Raw genomic sequence first — 22,345 nt, 5'->3', positions numbered from 1 at the left:
TAGAACAAAATGTTTGTAAAGGAGTACATTCCAGTGTCAGCAGCCAGGCTTTGGAAATATCTTTTTTTAACAGAGAAGCTTTCTTAGTACTCACTCAATCAACAATATTTTATTAGCCAGGCTCCATGCCAGCTGCAGTGTGATACAAAAAATTTTTTAAGAAACAGGTCCTTGATCCAATAATGTAGCTAGGAAGAGACAGTGTGCACATTTGAAAAGTTAACTAACAATAAAAAAGGAAGGCAGGCAGTAAATCAAGCTAGTATTTCTTGAGTCTGTATACCTGACATCTTTGAGAATACGTGGCATCTCTGCTAGATACGTAATAACGTCTCATTTAATCCTTGCCCAAAGTACATTTTTACAGATGATAAAGCTATATCTTAAAAAGGTTAAGCAAGTTGGCCCTAATTAAGTGGTCATAAGAATGTGGTCATGACAGAATTTATTTATTCATTCAATACATGTTAGCTGAGCATTGACATTCAAAAGGAGACAAGATCATTTGAGACTGGAATGGTTTAGAAAACCTAATGGAAAAGGTAGAGTTTGAGGTGAGCTATGAAGAATGGGGAGTCTTTGGAGAGGCAAAAGGGGAAGGGAGTAGGGCTCATGAACAAATAAAGACACATCGGCCGGGTGTGTGTGTGAGCGGGAAACTACTGGTGAGGGAGGGGAATAACTTTGGTCATTTAGATCAGTGGTTCCCAAACTTATTTGGCCTACCGCCCCCTTTCCAGAAAAAATATTACTCAGCGCCCCCTGGAAATTAATTTTTTTTAATTTTAATAGCAATTAAACAGAAAGATATATGTATTAATGTTTCTACCTTTTTCGTAAAATATAGTAAAGAAAGGTTTAAATTAGAAACATTGAAGTTTGAAATTATGAAACTATTTATTGAACTCAGAATAGAAAGGTAATACAAAAAAAGTTAAAACAAATGCACCTGTGGCCATCACCGCCCCCCTGGATCGCTGCAGTGCCCACCAGGGGGTGGTAGCGCCCACTTTGGGAATCACTGATTTAGATGGAGGCTGAATTACAAAGGACCCTGAGTGCCAGTGAGTAGTTCAAGCTTTATCTTGTAAGTAATGGGAATGCAATGATGACAGATTTGTTTGGTGGCCATGTGGCTAATGCTTTGGAAGCAGAAAGAGACGAGGTGGCTCGTTACTGCAGTCATCTGTTGATACGGTCATTTCATTTAGGCAGCAACTACCAGTTTATGGGAAGCAACTCTGAAGTCGTTGGAACAGTATTGACTCAACTCTTATGTAAGTTGTTGAGTTAATTTCTTATCATAAGAAATTGTGTTAAAGAGGAGATTGCTGAAAGTCTAGAGCAGGGGTCACAAACTCAAATGCCTTCAAGATCCAGAAAGGTAAGTGAAACCACGACATGGGGAGAGAAGTGGCAGAAAGGTGCGGTGGCCATCCCCTCCCCAGTGACATTAGCATTTAAACTGCAGATGCTGGTGGGAGGGGCTACCTAGCGCCCTCTGAGGGCAGGAGTCGCCCACCCGTGCCTTGCCCGCTGAATTTCACTTCTTGATAGGGGCTGCCTATGCTAAATCTTTCCAAACTTGCTGGTAGTTATGTTCAGACTTTATGTTCAAACAGGAGTAAGATCCTGTCTGACTGCTTTCTTTCCTTTTTTTTTTTTTAATTTTTTTAAAAAATATATTTTATTGACTTTTTACAGAGAGGAAGGGAGAGAGATAGAGAGTTAGAAACATTGATCAGCTGCCTCCTGCACATCTCCCACTGGGGATGTGCCCGCAACCAAGATACATGCCCTTGACCGGAATCGAACCTGGGACCTTTCAGTCCGCAGGCCAACGCTCTATCCACTGAGCCAAACCAGTTTCAGCTGACTGCTTTCTTTTTAAGATGAATGGCAGTAGACGGCTGTGTAGCAATTCAGTGATGTAAATTCACTGATGCTGGCACAGAGCTGCCACTGGGTAAACCCCCCCCACCCCCCCGCACCGCTCCCCAACTGTTTAGACATGAACTCTGCTCAGTGCATTCCTAGCCTTTGCCACAGCTTTCATTTTTATTGTGTAAAAGGGAAAAACAGAGACCAGGCAATCAAAGAGAAACAACTGGAGTAGGACATTTATGTAAATATAACTATAAAAGGAGCATACCCACTAGCAAAGAAGAAGAAAAAAAAGAAAGAACCATCTATGATAACACCTGAAACACAACCAAAATAAAGGTAGCAGAGACCTTTTATATCCTTCCATGGAAATTGAGATAAAAAAAACAACAACCCATAACCAAACAAGACAAAAACCGACAACGAGAAGACAATTTTAAGTAAGATTACCAATGATTGCAATATCGCATTTTTCTGATGTTCTCCAATAAGTGACGATGTTACATTTTTATAAACAGAGATTGTAAAAGAGAGTCTGCCACAGAAAAGAGAATAACGAATTTGGGCTCTCCCACTTGGTAAGTTCAGTTAGACCTTTTTCCTCTTCTACCAAAGGAAGAGCTAGATACTAGGCCAGATTAGGCCTGCTGACATGTTCCTTTTGGCCTTTTCCACGTTTTATAAGTAGATATTTTTATACATTTCATAGAAAACCTGGCCCTCTGGCCTTGCCTGGAGAATCAGATCTGGCAAGGAAGAGTATGACGGGCAATGGCTGGCTGGGGCCGAGTGGCGTGCTCCCTGTGACGTGGCCAGCCTCTGCAGTCGCCTGGAGTGGTCTCCCTCGCTGCCCACTCTGCCTGCTTTGGGTCACTTGTTCTCATGACCTGCATTTGCGTTTAAAACCCCAGCCTAGATGATTCTGAACGTCTTCTCTAGCCCTCATTGTCTTTCCTTAACTCCACTCATGAAAGTTTGACTGTAAGATTCTTTTTTGTCTCCAGTGAAACAAGGTCCATAGATAACTCCAAGAGTTTAATCTTGTGCAATGATGATAATCTTTGGTTATTACATCCAAGCATTCTGAAGTCCACAAATAAGGAACTAATATACCTGCTGATGCCTAGATGGGGGTTGGGGAATTCATACCTGTATGCTCTCCTCCTCCCGCTGGAGGCGCTGGAGGCATGGGACTTGGAATTGAGGCAAAAGACCAAACTGAAAACACCAGATAAGAAGGGCTTCAAAATTGAGCTTTCCAAATATACATTTCCATTTATAAATAAACTGGACTGCCTCTACAACTAGGTAATATTATAAATAATTGTGCCTTAAGATTTATCTGCTGGATTATGCCGTGTTCAGGATAGTATTAATAGAATTAGTTTGGCCCTGGCTGGTGTTGCTCAATGGTTAGGGCATTAGCCAATGCACTGAAGGGTCTCGGGTTCAATTCCCAGTCAAGGGCACGTACCTGGATTGCAGGTTCGATCTGGCCCAGTCAGGGCACATTCAGGAGGCAACCAGTCGATGTGTCTTTCTCATATTGATGTTTCGCGCTCTCTCTGGTTTTCTCTCTCTACCACTCCCTTTCACTCTAAAAATCAATGGAAAAAGATATCCTCTGGTGACGTTTAATAACAACAACAAAAATTAGTTTGTATACTCTAAGCACATACTATTGCCGTTTGGGTAGAGAAGCATACAGTCTGGTGAAGTTACCTGGAGATTCAGACTTCATCATGGAATGGCCATACGTGGAAAGCTAGTGTTGAGGTGTAATGTGAATGTTCCCATGATCCTGGAGTGGGCTGTGTGATGTTGTGGTTTGGAGCGTGGGCTTGGGGGGTCAGGTTGCCTAGATTGGAAGGGTGGCTTTATTATTTCCTTGCTGTGTTATTTTAGAAAGGCACTTGACCTTTCCAAGCCTCTGTAAAAGTAGTAATAATAGTGTCTTCCTCAAAAGGCCATTGTGAGGACTTGATAATGGAAAGTTTAAGTATGAAGCCTGGGCATAGTAAGCATCCAGAAAATACTATGGATGATGAGGAAGAGGAAGATTATGATTTGAACTGGTTATATTTTCCCTAAAGTTGAATGAAGTCTTATCTATATACATATGAAAGGCTAATATGCTAAGTGTCCGACCGTCCAACTGGTCAGTATGACACACACTGACCACTACGGGGCAGACGCTCAATGTAGAAGCTGTTGTGACGTGCACAGAAAAACACCATTGCGGACCTGGCGCCCACAAAGCAACACTCGGCTTCCCCCAAGTGGGACACAGGCCCCGCCACCCCCCCCCCCCCCAGTGACAGACCACCAAATCGCAGCCTACACTGCTGAGACCCCATGGTGCAAAATGAGACCCACAGCCCAGCCCAGCCCGGAAATGGTTGCTGTGGGTGCCGGGTAATGATGTCGCATAGCAATGCCTGGCTTCCTCTCCCTAGCGATGACTAGCCTCCTTGTAGTTTCTTCCACCCAGGAACATGACTTGCTTTATAGCCAGGTGCAAACATTTCACACTTTAACCAAATGTCTGTGGAGCATTTTCCCAGGCCTCATCTCATTTGATCCTCACAGAAGTCCTGGAGTAGGTAGATAGGAGACTCAGTGGAATCCTATTTTCTTTTCATTAGCCAGAAAACAGAGATTTAGAAAGCTTAGAAACTTGACCCGACTGAAAAGAAGAAATGGTGGACCTTAATGACTTCAGGTTTTCTCACTGTGCAGAATATAGTCAAACACTGATGCAGTTAAATATTTTACCCTTTGTTCTCCCTGCGTGATCTATAATAATAATGTGCTTCATGTTGATATTTACTGCTGTATTGCTGACAATGACCTGAAAGAAAAGTTGGGGTGCTTCACTGGGCTGGAAAAAGTTTAGCTACGTCAGAAAGCAGGTCTAATTAAGCAAGTATATTCTATATATATAAAAGGCTAAGTTGACTCGTGCATGCAGATACATATAAAGCTTTTGCTGGTGCCAATCGCATGTGTGTGTTTCGATCTGTCATTCTCGCTCGTGAATTTAGTTGACACTTCTATTATAGAGAAAGGGAGAATAGCAATATTAAAATATTTCTTCTAATTAACTTCCTTTCAATGTGCAAGAATTTGTGCACCGGGCCACCAGTTATGCTATAATTGAAAGATAGGATTTCCTTTCTGAACGTGACATCAGCTGTGTGTCTGCATGTGGCTGCGGAACACCTAATCTCAGAGGGAGAGCAAGTGGAACTAGGAATGGTGATATTGGTGTTAATGCCCCCGCCAAACATCATGGAATATTCCAGTCTAAATAATTGACCAGATCATATCTAAAGTCCCTTCCCCTCGCCTCAAGCTCCTTTACTCTGTGGTTCCCAGTAAATACTGGAGAGGAGGCTTGTTTCTCCCTTAAAGTTGTGAGCCCTTCTCTGAGAGGATGCAGAGACACTGTGTTTCCCTGGACAGAAAACTATTAGTATCTGCAGCAATTGGTGTCTTTTGGAAGAGGGAGCTGTGCCTCCAGGAAGATTAGCAAGTTGATCCAGCCGTTTTAGTAAACACAGCAGTAGCAGACTTAAGGCAGTCTTTCTTTCTGTGCATTTGGTGTTTGTGATCTAAGGGAAAGAAATTTGAAGACCCATGTACTTATTCTAGTCCCACAACTCACTTGGGCAAGTCTATTCCACTGCTCTCAATAATATTTGCTTAAATTTATAAAATGAGTTGAGATAGTTGATTTAAAAAATTTTGTGCATGTAAATTTCTGTCTATTGATATATTTATTATTTAAACAGTGGTGTGCTGCTAAGCTGGTTTTCCTGGGTGGGGGGAGCACGGATTTGTAGTATTTGCCAATGTCCAGAGTGAAAATACTCCCAGCATGGCTGATGTAAGCTACAAACATGATGCCACTGAACAGAACTTTGGAAAGAGATGCTGATAATTAGCTCTTTTGAGCCAGAATGAGCTGACTCCCTCACACCACTCTAAACACTTAACCACCCAACTTTGGTGTTTAGTAAAACATAAGAGTTTGGCCCCAGACTTAGCAGATTAAAATAACGGTGTTCTTTGATTTAAATACCATTATATTCTGACAAATTGCATAGTAGTTGTATAATCTGCCTTTGTTTGATTTTATACAAATTGGCAATTCTTTCCAGAGGAATATTTATGAATGTCATATGATTTTTAAAATACCCCCATAAAAGATATTTTTGGTATTGTTTTTATCATGATAATATGTACACAGTTCAGTGACATTAACTGCATTTCTACTGTTGTGCCATAAGGCTTTTAACACACACACAATTTGTTTATAAAACAAAATGCACAAAATATAAAGAAGAAAATTACAAAATCATCTGTAATTCTCAGCCCCCAGAGATAATCATAGTGAACAGTTTAGCATCATCAAAATTATGTTTTGCTCTAAAGAACTGTCAAAATCATTTGATAATCCTGCAAGTATATCCAACATTTACTGAATAGATTTTTATTATTTTCAAGGGACCTTACCATTCAACACGAGGTACAAAGATACACATTTTCCCCTAACCTCTCCCGCCTAGGGGAGCTTCAGGGGCTGGAGTCGTTGACAGAAAACCAGACATATTTGGAGAAATCCATGACACAGGTTTGAGGAAGATTTGTTTGGGAGCAAACAGAACACTGGCCAAAATGTTTTTGAGATTATTCTGGAAACTAGGTGATAGATGAAACAGGGACCCTGGGAAGCATCTGATAAAGACACTTTGGTGTCATAGATCTATGTGCCCAGAGGGGTTCGGTGACTTACCGAAAGCCACATGAATAATAAGTGGCAGAGCGAGGGCTGCCTTCCTGCCTCTCTCTCCACTCCTGGCCTGGTAATCTGGCTCCTGCTCACACAGTGCTGCTCTGCGGAACTCCTCCTCCTGTCACTCAGGGGAGAATGGAACCCATGCCAGGGACTCCCAGCAACACCCCACCTGGGTTTTCTATTGTCTTCATCCAGGACAAGAGAGGGACACAATCACACAATCTACAATCTTTCGTTTTCCATTGGTATTGTATGCAGTAACAAAAAAAATTTTTTTTTTTACTCTTAGGCATTAACTTTCTTAGGCTCTCTCATGAATACAATATTTTAAAACTAGAGGCCCGGTGCATGACATTCGTGCACTGGGGGCGGGGGAGATTTCCTCAGCCCTGCCTGTGCCCTCTCGCAGTCCAGGACCCCTCGCTCTTTACTGCTCGCCTGCTCGCTGCTCATTACTGCTCAGCTTGCTGTTCCTTAGTGCTGCTGCGGAGAAGGGAGAGGCTCCTGCCATCACTGCTGCACTTGTCAGCTGTGAGCCCAGCTTCTGGCTGAGCGGCACTCCCGCTGTGGGAGCGCACTGACCACCAGTGGGCAGCTCCTGCACTGAGCATCTGCCCCTTGGTGGTCAGTGCACATCATAGTGACTGGTCGTTCCGCCATAATGGTCGCTTAGCCTTTTATTATATAGATTTCCCCAGTTTTCTGAAAATCAGGGATTTCCTCCCCATAGTTTGTCCTTGGATTCCAGGGCCAGTACATATTTTACTTAAAAGCACAGACTCTGTGTTTGAATTCTTACAGTGCCACTTAATAGCTTTAATTTTTTAATCTGTAAAATGGGGAAAATAATAGCATGTATCTAATAGGTTTGTTGGGAAAGTAAATTAGTTAATACTTGTAAAGACTTTGAATATTGGCCTGTAATAAGCACTCAGGAGGTGTTACCATTATTGTTACCAACATTTAAACAAAACCATAGGGCCTTACTTAAAATAACTGTTTTTGAAGGTTTTAAAAACAGCTTAAGATATTTATATAACATAAAATCCACCTGTTTAAAGTGTATAACTTAGTGGTTTTTAGTATGTTTTTATAGAGTTACATAGCTACCATCATCTAATTTTAGAATAGTTTCTTTTTTCCACCTATTTCTCTTTAATTTTTTTGGCAGAAACAGTTCTATTCTCTTAGCAGTTTAAAAAAATATATTTTTATTGATTTCGAAGAGGAAGGGAGAGGGAGAGAGAGAGATAGAAACATCAGTGATGAGAGAGCATCATAGATAGGCTGCCTCCTGAACACCCCCTACTGGGGACTGAGCCGGCACGCTAGGCATGGCCCTGACTGAGAATTAAACTATAATCTCCTGGTTCATAGGTTGATGCTCAACCATTGAGCCATGCCGGCCAGGCTCTGAGAAAATATTTTTTAAATTTCAAGTCTCAATTACAGTGTACATTCAAGATTATTTTGTATTCGTTTCAGGGGTACAGCCTAGCGGTTAGATGATCATATACTTAACAAAATTGTCTCCATGACATTTCAAGTACCCACCTGGCACCATGCATAGTTTTACAATATTATTGGCTATATTTCCTATGCTGTACTTTACATCCCAGGACCGTTTTGTGACTACCAATTTGTAGTTAATTTTGGCACATTTTCATGGCTCTGCAAAGAAGCCTTGTGCACTCATTAGGAGTTACTCCTCACTCCCCTACATCTCCCCTTTTTTTGCCCTAGACAACCACTAACCAACCTACTAATGTGCTTTTTGTCTCTATAGATGAGACATTCCATATCTCATCTATAGAGAAAGGAAGTGCCTATTCTGGACATTTCATATAAATGGGATCAAACTATATGATCTTTCGTGACTGGCTTCTTTCACTTAGTATGCTTTCAGATTTCATCCATGTTGTAGCATGAATCAGTACTTCATCTATTTTACGACCAAGTAATATTTCATTGTATGAATCTGCCACATTTAATTTATCCATTCTTCAGTTGATGGCTATTTGGATTGTTTCCAGTTTGGATATTACAAATAATGCTGCTATGGAAATTTGTGTACAAGTATTGTGTGGATATATATTCTCAATAATTTTGGTAATATACCTAGGAATGAAATTGCTGTTTTTAACTTTTTTAAAAAATAATTTTTTTTATTGATTTCAGAGAGGAAGGGAGAGGGAGAGAGAGATGGAAACATCAATGATGAGAGAGAATCATTGATCGGCTGCTTCCTTCCCACCCGCTACTGGGGATTGAGCCCACAACCCGGGCATGTACCCTTGACCAGAATCGAACCTGGGATCCTTCAGTCCATAGGCTGACGCTCTATCCACTGAGCCAAACCAGCTTGGGCTGTTTTTAACTTTTTGAGGAATTGCCAAACTGTTTCCAAAGTTACCACAACATTTTATATTCCAACCAGCAATGGGTGAGGGTTCCAATTTCTCCATATGCTTGCCAATGCTTACATTTTTTTCTTTTTGATTATAGTGATTTTAGTGGATGGCAGTATCTTATTATACATTTAATTTGCATTTTCCTAATACTGATTATATTGAGCATCTTTTCTGTGCTTATTGACCATTTATATATCTTTTGGAGAAAAAGCTATTTAAATCCTTTGCCCATTTTCAAACTGGGTTATTTGTCTTTTTATTATTGAGTTGAATCCTTTACATATTTTGAATACAAGTCCCTTATCAGATATATGATTTCCAAATATTTACTTTTTCAAAGGTGTCTTTGGAAGCAAAAAAGCTTTTAATTTAGATAATGTCCAATTTATCAATCTTCTCTTTTATCACATGTGCTTGTGGTATTGTACCTCGGAAATAATTGCCTATTAGAAATGATGCATTTGATCATCACTGTCCTTCTTGAAGACATGTGTTTTTATTATTTTTAATATATGTCTACATAAGTCCCGGGCCAAGATTTCTGGTATTTTCCCTTAACTCTTCCTGATAATCCTGAACTCACGTTTTTTAGGTGGTTATTTCACTTGTTTGTAACAATGGTGATAACAAAGAAGACTAATCATTATGATTCTCTCAGAATCTTTAGGCCTTCAGAAGAGCATGAATTACCATCTCTTTTTTAAGATATATTTTTATTGATTTCAGAGAGGAGGGGAGAGGGAGAGAGAGATAGAAACATCAATGATGAAAGAGAATCATTGATCCGATGCCTCCTGCATGCCCCACATTGGAGATCAAACCTGTGACCTGACTGGGAATTGAACCATGAGCTCCTGGTTCATAGGCTAATGCTCAACCACTGTGCTATGCAGACTGGGCTGAACTATCACCTCTTAAAGATAGGCAAAGAGAAAGAGTTCATATACTAATATGTTTCTTTGTTACTGTTGATTCTATTCCTTCAATTTAGTGACCATCCTGAGATTTTTCTGAAACAGTGAAGGACAGTGAGGATGGGCTGAATTCAGAAGAGGTGACTGAGATAGTGCTGTCTGTGATCGTTTAATCTTGAGAATTTAGCTCATAGGATCTCTTAAGATGTAAGTTAGGTCAAAAGCACACAAATTATGCAAGAAAAAATGCACATGACTAATAACCAAATGAAAAATATTCTCTACCCATTACTGAAAAAATGCAGAAAATAACCCAATTAGGTAACAAGTTGGACGAGTTTTTTAAAGGTCATGCTGTGTGCAATACTGGACATGATCTCGTAGAGGGTTATCCTCATTTTGCAGAAGAGAAGGCAGAGAGGCACCGAGAGAGAGAGCTTAGTGAACATAAGCCATGTCCACAGCTTGTTTGTGAGAAAGCTGAGACTGAAACAGTCACAGCTTACCAACTCCACCATAGCCAGAGCGAGCATTTAGCCCAGGCAGGTCAGATGTTATTTTGAGGCTGCTGGTAACCCAGTACCTGACTTCTACATCTGCCCTATGCACCCGGGAAAGCTCTGCAGAGTAGGTTGAGGTTTGGTGATTCGGAGACTTAGATTGTTTCTCTGGCAGACTGTGTTCCATTCTTATTAGGTTTTCAGGGAGGAAGATTAGGAGTGGAAGGGAACTTTATTATAACCTCCTAACAACACCAGGAAATAGGTATATTTCTCCTCACTTTGGAGATAAGAAAGCCAAACTGAAGAGACATTGTCCCTTTTCCTAGTCCACACATTCAGTTAAACAGCAGCAGAGCTGGCATTCTAAGGCAGGTCTGTGGAATCCAAAGCCACGTATCTTCCCACTGTTATACACAGTCCTCCTCCCAGAGAAACAAAGCACATGGCGCCTCGTCTCCTCGGCCCATTTTCATTTCATCGTGTATTTCCTGTTTCCATCACGCCTCACACACAGTGTCTGCCGTTACAGTGTTTGTGCGTTCACATGTCTCCCTGGAGGCTTTCTCTTTATGGCCCCTGGTCTGGGTTAAGCCGAATAACCTCCCATAAAATTCTCTTTCCTTTGATGTTAGGATTCTTTGAGGCTCATTTAAGCAATTGTAGTTGGAATTCTAGAGGAATTTTAAAAAATAAATACATGTACTTAGTACTCTGCTAGTAGTTGCACAAAATTTAAACTAGAAAATAAAGCATGAGCTAAAAAACCCAAAGCTTAACACGTAGTGTCTGTTTACAAGGAAGTCAAAGACATGTAACCTAAAACCAAACCCATCTTTTTAGATGAAAAGGAACTTAAAACCAGGACTTACAGAGCTGACACGGCAAGTGTGAAAGTGCAAGTGTGTTCTGAACCCTTTTTCCCTTCACTGGGAAAGACCGAGTTCTGAACGAATTGTGCCCCAGATGGCAACCATGCTTTTTTAAAAAAATATTTTTGTTGATTTCAGAGAGGAAGGGAGAGGTAAGAGAGATAGAAACATCAATGATGAGAGAGAATCATTGATCGACTGCTTCCTGCATGCCCCTCACTGGGGATCAAACCCACAACCCAGGCATGTGTCCTTGAGCGGAATCAAACCCAGGACCCTTCCATCCGCAGGCCGACGCTCTATCCACTGAGCCAAACCAGTTAGGGCAACAACCACGCTTTTTAAGCCTTTGCTAGCATTGCTCATGTCTCCCTCTTTATTTCTCTTTCTCCAGCTCGTATAACATGAAAAACCACAAACTCTGCCAGTTCTTCTATGCAGTAAGCCTACAGGCAAAATGCACCCTGTCAGGCTGTTCCAGAGGACATTAAAGCATGCGGGACCACTCTTATTTGTGCCCAAGCCCTTGACGATAAACAAGAAAAATGCCCCCAGTGGGCAACCAAAGACCTGCACAAGGAGACGTTCTGTCCTACAGAGTCCAAAAAGACGTTATAGATAGCAAAGAGGCAGCATTGGACTCTCAACTGTTTTTTTCCAAGTCAGAGACCTGTTACTTACGATTTCAGGTCTGCATCTATTTTCAGTTTCTTTCCAGGGAACATAGTCTTCCAGATCAGAACTTGAGGTTGGATTGTCTGCTGGGTACTATTTGCTGGCAGGGACTGCTGTCTTCTCCACATCTTCTAGAAGCCAGCTGATCTTCAGGAACTCTGTGGAGTGCCAGGAAGAAACTTTGAGTTGACTCCTGATCTGGCCAATGACAGCCCTTTCCGCCACTGGCCTGTTGCTCTTCTGAAGGTTTCTCTTTCCAAGCGTGCTCAGCTGGACCGGCTCAACCACACCTGAAACCACATCTGTGGGTCAGCAAATGACCACGTAGAGACATTGCATGTAACTCCTAAGATAATATTACCTTCTCTCCTCAGGAGCTTTATCTTATCTTGATGCTGGTGTGGGGTCACTTTTACTGACCCCTTACTCATGATGACCTGTCTCACTCCAATCCCAACATCTGTCCTTACTCGAGAAGGTGGTGAGCATATTAGGTTCCACCCCAGTTTCCCCTAAATGGTCTTCAGTTTAGTCCTTTAAGTTTATGACTATACATTATTTAAATTAAACTTACCTAAGTTAACAACTTTGATATTCGTTGTTAAATATTATTAATATTTTATCACCCTTGTCTCATCTGTGCTTTCTATAATCAGAATATGCTTTTTTTTTTTACAACATGTTTTATAATGTCTTCATCATGGATCTTTCCTCACTGTGGGGGCTCAATAAATATTTACTGATGATAAACCTGTCAGGCTAGAAAGTGAACTCACAGGGAAGTTGATCTTTTTAAATTCTTCCTTCTTTATAGCTGTTCCTCCATGTCATTAATGCAAACACTAAAGTTGCGCATTAATTAGAAGAAGAATAAAATGTCATTAAAGGGTACTTACTTTGTATCAAACAATAATCTAATTGTCTGAACTCAGCTGATTAAATATTTTTAAGTATTCAGTTAATTTTAATCTAAGACCATTGTAAACCAATATGTATGTGAGGATATGATTTTCTTGGATAGGAAATATCAGGATGACGTTTTACAAATGTGAAGGAAGAGTACAATTTGCTTGAGGTCAAGACTAGATAATAGAACAAGAGATTTCCATGCATGAGATTCTTGGGAATGCAAATCACTTTTATTCTTTATCTCCCCTTTTCTACTCTTTCAATTGAAGTTTGCTCTTTCACTCTGTATTAGATTGAAGGCATTGATGCTTTCAATTAATTTAATGGCCTCTATGTATCCGTACCCTTTGCCTGATAACTTTGTAGTCTCTGCCCACTCTAAGTTGGGCTGGTGTTGTGACTTGCTTTGGCCAGTACAATGTGACAAAAATAATGTAACAGTCTGAGTCGAGACCTGAAGAAGCCTTGCATGTTTCTGCTTCCTCTCTGGTTTCTCTGTGGTCACCATGACAACATGGCAGAATCAGAGCATTAGACCACACGGAGCAGAGTTGATTTATTCCATCTATCAAAGACCACTCAGCTCTCAGATGACCTGTTACCTGACCACAGATACAGGACTGAGCCCACCCAACATCTAATTGGACTATGTCAGTAGAACTACCTGCCAACCTGTAGACTCATGAGAAATAATAAACAATTGTTTTAAACTCCTAGGTTTTGAGGTAGTTTGTTATTCAGCAATAGCGAACTGCTTCATATCCGATATTCATATTACTAATAGGGTAAGAAGCTAATAGCTCTTCCCAGGGGAAATTAAATCTGAACTATTGTTAACTGCTTGAGCTAAATGAATGGAACTTTGAGTGTCTTCAGTTTTAGCAAGTGATCAGGAGGGACTTAGGGAGTGCGGTAGGGTCTTCCTGGGGTAATCCCCTAATATATTTAAGAGGGCTGTTATCAGAAGAAATAAGAAAGAATAGTGATAGGGTAGGGTAGGTGACACTATTAAAGAGCTCAAAACTGTATTTGGTAGCCCTATAAACTATTGCCACCACATTCCCACACCCCCTCCTCCCAGCCTCCCCCAGTCCTCCCTCTCCTCTTCGGCTCCCCGCACGAAGCTTACAGCAGTACCCACCACTCACTTTTCTCAGCTCTGTCATGGAAGTCCTTCTTCTTCTCTCTTCCTATCGACTGCACTCCAGGTTTTTGCACTGAAGGAATAGCACACCTTCAGCGTAAGACAAAGCCGGCTTCTGATCCCGCCTCAAGCCTACCGTGTTAGGAGCCTCCGACGCTAAGGGTTAATGTCCCCGTGTTCCAGTTTTCTTTTCTGCAAAACGGTGATGAGAAAAGGCCCTCAGCAAAGCTCTGTTCTTTCTCTCTGCTGTCTCACCTTGCAGTTGAAGAAAGAAATTAGAAAAAATCAGAAGCTATTGTTTTGAGGAAAGTTAGCCCGAGGTTCTTTTGATCACTGGTAAAAATACTTTCTGCTGATTTAGAAACTTTGAGTTACGGGTCACAGCTTTAGTAAATATTAACCCTCATTTTACTGCCTTATTATTAACAGCCACAGCAATGAAAGTTCAGAGATTTTGCATGATGTGGACAGATACAAATCACACATACGATTGGTGATGAAGTTATAAATACAGTAATAATTTGATTATGTAATTTGTGCCCAATTTTTTTAAAGCCTACTTACCATTCCATGTATGGATATGTAGCACAGTCATTAGTTAGGCAACTCTTCATAAACCACATGGGTACTACTCAGACAAATAAGGGAACTTGAGGCCTTTGACAGGCATCTCCTCAACCTGAAAGCCTACTATGGGCACCTTATAAATTCAGCTGTGTCCCTCTACAATCAGGAGCCCAGATGATCTTGCGGGGGGGGGGGGGGGGGGGGAATTAAGCCATGTTACTTTCCTCCTGGAAACTTTCTGATGATTTCCTATTTCACAAAAAATAAAATCTAAATTGCGATCTATGGCTCTGACCAGGTCTTTGTTCACGTTGCCAACCTCATTTGGCTGACGCTTCCCGGTATTGGCTTTCTTCCTGATCTGCAACGTGCCAGGCTTGTTCCTGCCCCCAGGACTTTGCATTTGCACTGCCCTCCACCTAGATAGCTGGACCTCCAGCTCTTCGTGTCACCATTAACTCTTAGCTCAAATGTCACGTCCTCAGGGATGCCTTTCCTGACCACCCTGTCTAAAACAGTTCCACCTTGTGCAGAAACTATACATCACTCTGCTTTATTTATTTATTTTTATTAATCCTCACCCAAGGATATCTTTTTAATTGATTTTTAGAAAGAGTGGAAGGGTGGGGGAGAGACAAAGAGAGAGAAACATCGATGTGAGAGAGACACATTGATTAGTTGCCTCCTGCATGGGCCCGGACCAGGGCCTGGGACCAAGCTTGCGACTGAGATATGTGCCCTTACACTCTAACCACAGCGGCTAGGACCACTCTGCTTTATTTTTAACTAGTGCCCCGGTGCACAGATTAGTGCACACGGAAAGGAAATTAATTAGAAGGTGGTTGGCAAGGCAGGACTGTGTGAGACGGGCAGGACACACCCTGGAGCCAACCTCCTGCAGTCCCTCCCCGGCCAGCTCCACCTGGGGTGGCACTGTGGCAGAGTGAGTGGGGTCCCTCGGCCTAGCCTGCAGGGATCGGGCCAAAACCGGCTCTCCAACATCTCTCAAGGGGTCCCGGATTGCAAGAGGGTGGTTCTCAGGTGATGCATCCCAGAATCTGACTCCCACCTCTCTGGTTCCGGGCTGTGTCACCTGAGAACTGCTGCTGCCAAGTCACCACAGCTCGGCAGCTCCTGCGTTGAGCATCTGCCCCCCTGGTGGTCAGTGAGCGTCATAACTACTGGTCAGAGCGTCTGCCCCCTGGTGGTCATTGCATGTCATAGATACCAGTCAGACGGTTAAATGGTTGCTTAGCCTTTTATATATATAGATTTTTGTTTCTTCTTCTCCTCCTCCTCCTCCTTTTCTTCTTCTTCTCCTTCTCCTTCTCCTCCTTCTCCTTCTCCTTCTCCTTCTCCTTCTCCTTCTCCTTCTCCTTCTCCTTCTCCTTCTCCTTCTCCTTCTCCTTCTCCTTCTCCTTCTCCTTCTCCTCCTTCTCCTTCTCCTTCTCCTTCTCCTTCTCCTTCTCCTTCTCCTTCTCCTTCTCCTTCTCCTTCTCCTTCTCCTTCTCCTTCTCCTTCTCCTTCTCCTTCTCCTTCTCCTTCTCCTTCTCCTTCTCCTTCTCCTTCTCCTTCTCCTTCTCCTTCTCCTTCTCCTTCTCCTTCTTCTTCTTCTTCTTCTTCTTCTTCTTCTTCTTCTTCTTCTTCTTCTTCTTCTCCTCCTTCTCCTTCTCCTTCTCCTTCTCCTTCTCCTTCTCCTTCTTCTTCTTCTTCTTCCTTTTTTCTTCCTCTTCCTTTTCCTCCCTCTCCTCCTCCTCCTTGTCTTCCTCTTGCTTCTCTTCTTTCTTCTTTTTTTTCTCCTCTTCCTCCTCCTTGTTCTTTAGTGACAGTCTATTTAATAACAAGGAGTAAAACAGGAATTCTTAATTCTTTTTCCCTCTTCTGGTGACTGAACTACAGTAGTCAAGTAGATAGCAATATACAAGAATTCCCTGCAGTCCTTGACCTTTTGCAAAGATACCTGAATCATTTGACTTGCAATTATTATTTTCTAGACAGAAGTGCCAGCTGTTGTGTTTTCCAGTGTATCAGCAATTACTACCTTTTCCTTCTTGTCTTTGGGTTTCATGGCAGGAAACAGAAATACTTCCTTGATGTCATTGGCATCTGTGAGAAACATGGTGACTCGGCCGAAGCCCAGGACCCAGCCAGCTGTGGGGGGCAGCCCGTATTCCAGAGTGGTGCATAAGTTTTCATTAATAAACATGGCCTCATCATTGCCAGTGGCCTTGGCTTCCTTGGCCTGTTCTTTGAAAAGCTGTTGTTGCCACATGGGATTATTCAGCTTGCTGTAGGCATTGCATATTTCCTTCATGACAAAGCACTCAGTCATATCCAGAGTGATGCCATTTGGCCAAAGGTCTCATTATCTGTGAGTGATCACAGATGAATATAGGATTGATGTGTGCCACTTCCAGGAACTCCTCAACAAGCTTATGAAGAAGCCTGGCTATTATCTTAGGTGGAGGGCATTCAACAGCTTTTTCCACACCGGTATCATCAAGAATTTTGAGAGTTTCTTCAGTTTTGAAGAAGTTAGTGTCTCGTAGCTTCTCCTGCAAGGCTTTCTCAGGATCTTCTATCTTGCTGACTCTCTGGAGGGTGGAGTGAATTAGTCTCATAGACTTGGCCGTTGGGGCCGTCTGGATGGTAGGTGACCTTGTAACTGCTGTTAATGTGCTGCACCATCCCCGAAATAATTTCTCCATGATTTCCATGAGATCGTGGTAGCTTGTATAGGCTATGTAGAACTCACAGGTGGTGAACTCAGGATTGGGAGTCAAATCAATTCCTTCATTCCAGAACTGGCATCCAGTTTCATAAACCCGGAGAATGCCACCAGCCATCAGCATCTTATGGTAGAGTTCTGGAGCAACTCTCATAAATAAATTCATGTCCAGCTCATTGTGGTAGGTGATAAAGGGCTTGGTCACAATTCCCCCAGGATGGTGTTCATTATGGGAGTTTCAATTTCTAAAAATCCCAACTCACTCAAGAAACTTCTTATAAATGTGATGATCTTAGAGCAGATGATACATTTCTGCCTTATAAAACCATTCAGAATCAAGTCCAAGTATCTGATAATATCGTGTTTCCTTGTCTTTAATGCCAAAGTGAAGATGAGGTAACATATGCAAACAAGGAGTGCTATCTTATTGGGAATGATGTTCAGCTCAGCCTTTTTGGTTTTCCCAGGGTTCTCCTGAACCCCAATTATATTTCCCCAATATAGTTTGTTATTGACATAAATAAATTCTTCTTCTGATTTATAATTCCTGTAATTGGCCATAACTTGCAATTTGATCCCCGCTCCTAAGAGGTCATAGAAGATGAGTTTTTCCCCAGAAGCTCTTTTGTCATGGATCCCACCTGTCACCTTTAAGGTGATGTCCCTCAGGTGGTCCCTAGGCTGCAGTTGACTTTGTTCTTGGATGAAGTGAGTGAGCGAGACATCTACATGGAACTTGTGTGGGTATGGGTCTTCCCAATGACCTTTAGTTGGTAGACTGCTTGGCTGCAGATCTTGCAGTATTGGTTGAGCCCAGGATCTTCTCCTTGGCACCCACATTGTTGTCAGTGGTGTGGTTGGAGGCAGGAGCATTGGCCTGGCTTAGTTGCTCTTCATGGAGCTCCTTGTTCTTGGCATCCTTCTCTGCTACTTTCTCCTCAATGTTCAGGTGTCTCTTTAGCTTATTTTTGCTCAGTTTTGGCTCACAACCGTATACATTCACTTCAGACCTGGGTACCAGAGCCATTTCTCTGGAGGGCCTTACCTGAATGGTCTGTTTTATTTTTAAAAAAGAGTTGTCACTCTGTTATTATTTTGCTCTTTTACTTACTTTCTTTGTTTTCCCCAGATGTTTCTCCCAACTAGAATGCAAGTACACGAAAGCTTCTGTGTTGTTTGTTTTGCTCAGCCCTGTATTTCTATGCTAGTATATAACACAATGCCTGCTACCATACAGTTACTCCATAGATACTTGTAGAATTAATAGAATAAATGTATTATTTGTCTTGCTGAGCTGTACTCCATTTCTGTGCAAAGCACATTTACAAATAAAAAGTATTGAAATACATGTAAGGCTACATGTGAAGCAACTTTCAAACAAATGTATTCTTTAGAAAAATTTTGAAATGAGATTATCATCCACACAGGATTTTTTTTTTAACATGAAACAATCTGAGAAAGAAGAAAGGATAAAACTGTTAAAGAAGTTGTCAAATACTTTTGCACAAAAGCAGAGGGAGTTAGAAATGAGTAAACTGATGATTCTTCTATATTTCCGAAGTCATTGTTTTGGATGGCTTTCAGGAACTTGTCACTTCATTCTCTCTTATCCAATCATTCATTGTTGACCAGGCACTACTCCCAGTGGACTTCCTTCTTTCTAACATTTGCAGCCAGAAAAGAAGATGCTAAGGTCAGGAGTGCTGAAACACTGCCCCGAGTCCCTCAGAACAAGCTTGCCTGTCATAACCAAAATGATTTCAAGGGAAAACTGCCAAACTGATACTGAGTGACATGTTTATTTTGGTGTGACATTATCCTTTTCTAAAAGTTTGGGTACATGTGGAGAGAGAAAAAGAAAATGAGTACAGTGCATACTGAAAGGAAAATACTTGTTCCAGAAAGTTCCATCTTTGATAACCTGGCACCACCTAGTGGTTAATGAATCTTGTTTTAGAGACCAGTCATTTTCTCAAATGATGGTTCTCAAACTTTCCTGGTTGTCTCAGAATTACTCAGTGACCTTGTACAAATACCCTACTCTTATAGACCCTGATTCTATAGGTTTAATATAAGGCTTGGGCATCAGAGTTTTAAGAAACAAGTTTCCAAGGCGATTGCTTTAGGTGATGGTTTTAAAACTCAGAATTACATCTTTGGAGATTAGCCTTTTGTTTGTATGATTTCCTCTCCTCCCAACCCTTTTGAAAAATATTTATTACTAGAGACCCAGTGCACAAAATTTGTGCACAGGCCGGGGGTCCCTCAGCCCGGCCTGCACCCTCTCACAATCTGGGCCTATACTGGCAGTCGGACATCCCTCTCATAATCCAGGACCACTGGCTCCTAACCACTCGCCTGCCTGCCTGCCTGATCGTCCCCAACCACTCTGCCTGCCTGCTTGATTGTCCTTAACCACTTGCCTGCCTGCCTGATCACCCCTAACTGCCTCTGCCTACCTGCCTGATCACCCCTAACCACTTGCCTGCCTGCCTCATCACCCCTAACTGCTCGCCTGCCTGCCTAATTGCCCCTAACCACCTCTGCTTGCCTGCCTGATCACCCCTAACCACTTGCCTGCCTGCCTGATTGCTCCTAACCACTCTGCCTGCCTGCCTGATCACCCCTAACTGCCTCTTCCTGCTGGCCTGATTGCCCCTAACTGCCCTCCCCTGCTGGCCTGATCACCCCTAACTGCCTCTTCCTCAGCCCCTGCAACCATGGCTTTGTCTGGAAGGAGGACCAGACAACTGGAAGATGTCCGATCTATCTGGTCTAATTAGCATATTACCCTTTTATTAGTATAGATATTTTAGTGCAATGACTGTTGGGTTTGGTTGTAAAACTAGAATTCAAACTATCTATGTGCTGGCAGACCACTCCTACTCTCTCTTACTAATACCCCTGGTAGATATTCCAACACCTCTATTCTTGTTCCTGATGAATACCGGTATTTTAAGCCAGCATCCTGGAAATCTGTGATAGGTTTAGTGAACCTTCTGTAAATAGAAGATGTAAAGGAAAGCTTAGAGTCACAGAATAAATACTTTCCAAATTCACTGGAATCAATTAATATCTTTTAAAAACTGTAGTAAATGACTTTGAATGAGTTTTTTCTTAGTAGTGAAAGTTTTGTGTGAATTTTTTTAAGGGGGGAAGAAAGGGATAGTTTTATTTTCATAACATGGCATTACTCAGTATTTCTGGGGCCATTTTGATAATTGCGCTAATAAAAAACTTTATAATGAAATGAAAGTAAGTTATGTTTTAAATGCAGGTAGTTTTCTGAAGCACTAGTAAAAAGTTCAGTATCTTAAATACCAGAACCAGCTGGTAACAACAATTTAGTAAGTACAAACTTTCACAAAGTGATAGTTCACGGTAATGGAAATATCAAAAACACACAGAGAGCTTTTGATACCCTCTGTTTTTAAAAGGTAGAAGGAGAATGCAAATGCCTTGTTAGGCGAGGAATTGTTCAGTCAAATATCGTACAATGTGTGAGAAGGTGTGGCAAGACCTGCTCCCTCGCAGAGCTGCTGCCTTCAGACCAACTGGCCTTTGAGGGCAGAACTTCACAGGCAGAGGAAGAAAGGTTTTGCTGAAGAGAGCAAAGCCAGCCTGAATCAAAACCTTTTCAGAGGCCAAATTTTCTTTTCTTTTGAACCAAGGTCCCCGATTCGGTTCTGGGCATTTCTTTCCAAGACTGTTTTTCTGGCTTATCTCACAGAGCTCTTTTTACTATTCCATTTCTTCCCTCAAACAGCTGCTTCTTAACAATTGATTTCAGGCTATTTCAAAAGGTCATCTTATTCACTGTTCCCTCTTTTGACTAAAGCCTTTATATTCTAACACTGGGATCCATGTGCCTCAACCTGGTTTCCTCAGAACAATTGTTTGTCTAGATGCTCCTGAAACAAATAAACAAACACACAAAGGCATTTCTTATATAGTATTGACAGTGAACAAACTGTTGCCTCATGAGAAGACGAAGATAAATCCCATCGGTAATTTGGAGCAAAAGAAACCAGACAAAAGAGCACACACTGCATGAGTCCATTTATGTGAAGTTGGAAAATAGCAAAGCTAATCTAGAGTTTGACCAGGGTAGGAGTTTCTTAGGGGGGCAGGCTGGGGCATGAACACAGATGGGGCTTTGGGGGTGCTGCTTATGATCTAGATACTGGTGACATTGGTGGGCTTGATTTATGAAACGTGTTTGAGCTGTCAGTTATGATTTGTGCACTTTTTGATTTCTTTGTGACATTTCCTTTAAAAAGTGGGAAGTAAAGGAAAAATGGTTCTCTTTGACTTTCAAGGGAAGTCTGAGATCGCTATCTTCAGTGGTTTGTTAAGAAAAGAATTTTTAAGTTGGCAACGTTTAGTTTTTTGGTTTAGATCTACTTTATTGCAGTGTTGATTTTGACTTGATTGGGTTTCAGTCTCCATGTAAACCACTCTTAGGAGGTCAAACGTCCAATAAATCAGTGGCAATCAGAAACAGAATGAAAACAGCACAGAACAAAGCAGAACAAGACAGGATTACTATTGCAGTGCTAGAGGGGAAAAAGACGCAGCATGCTCCACTAAACCAAGAAGTCCTAAGAGGAAACTGAAAATACACATTGATATCACCGAAGCCAGTGTTATCTGGACAACTTCTCCCCCTCCATCTTTTTTTTTGGTTTCCTGGAAACACCTTCTAAGACTATGTCATCTGGTATTTCTTGGTTGATTCTGTTCAGCAGAAAGTTGTGTAGTCTTTCTTGGGAGGGGGAGGAAAAAGGAAATGGACTGGTAAAATTAATGAGATATTTCACATTTGAAAATTTACATTTAAATGTTAATTATGTGTTGTTGGAGAACTTTTATTGTTCTCTGTAATAGCACTGACTGCTCTTACAGCTGGTGCCTCTTCCAGGAGGTTTATAGATCACTAG

General features: G+C 41.7%; 1 protein-coding gene and 1 pseudogene across 1 annotated transcript in view; both read right to left on the bottom strand.

Moving 5' to 3' along the window:
• GRAMD2B (GRAM domain containing 2B) overlaps positions 1-12,201 on the bottom strand; it is a 112,776-nt gene extending 100,575 nt beyond the window's left edge. Inside the window, exon 1 of the mRNA XM_070412551.1 lies at positions 12,064-12,201. Within this exon, the coding sequence (XP_070268652.1) occupies positions 12,064-12,185 (122 nt within the window). The 5' untranslated portion in view covers positions 12,186-12,201. The remainder of the gene's footprint in view (positions 1-12,063) is intronic.
• A 4,466-nt stretch (positions 12,202-16,667) lies between these two features.
• Positions 16,668-18,432, bottom strand: LOC139008169 (lysine--tRNA ligase pseudogene; annotated as a pseudogene).
• Positions 18,433-22,345: the final 3,913 nt, after the last annotated feature.

The sequence above is a fragment of the Myotis yumanensis genome, unplaced genomic scaffold, assembly GCF_028538775.1.
Source record: "Myotis yumanensis isolate MYYU_CA2020_CCGP unplaced genomic scaffold, mMyoYum1.0.hap1 SCAF_4, whole genome shotgun sequence".
NCBI lineage: Eukaryota > Metazoa > Chordata > Mammalia > Chiroptera > Vespertilionidae > Myotis > Myotis yumanensis.
Note: the sequence above shows the minus strand (reverse complement) of the source record. Positions and strands in the feature narration are given on the sequence as shown.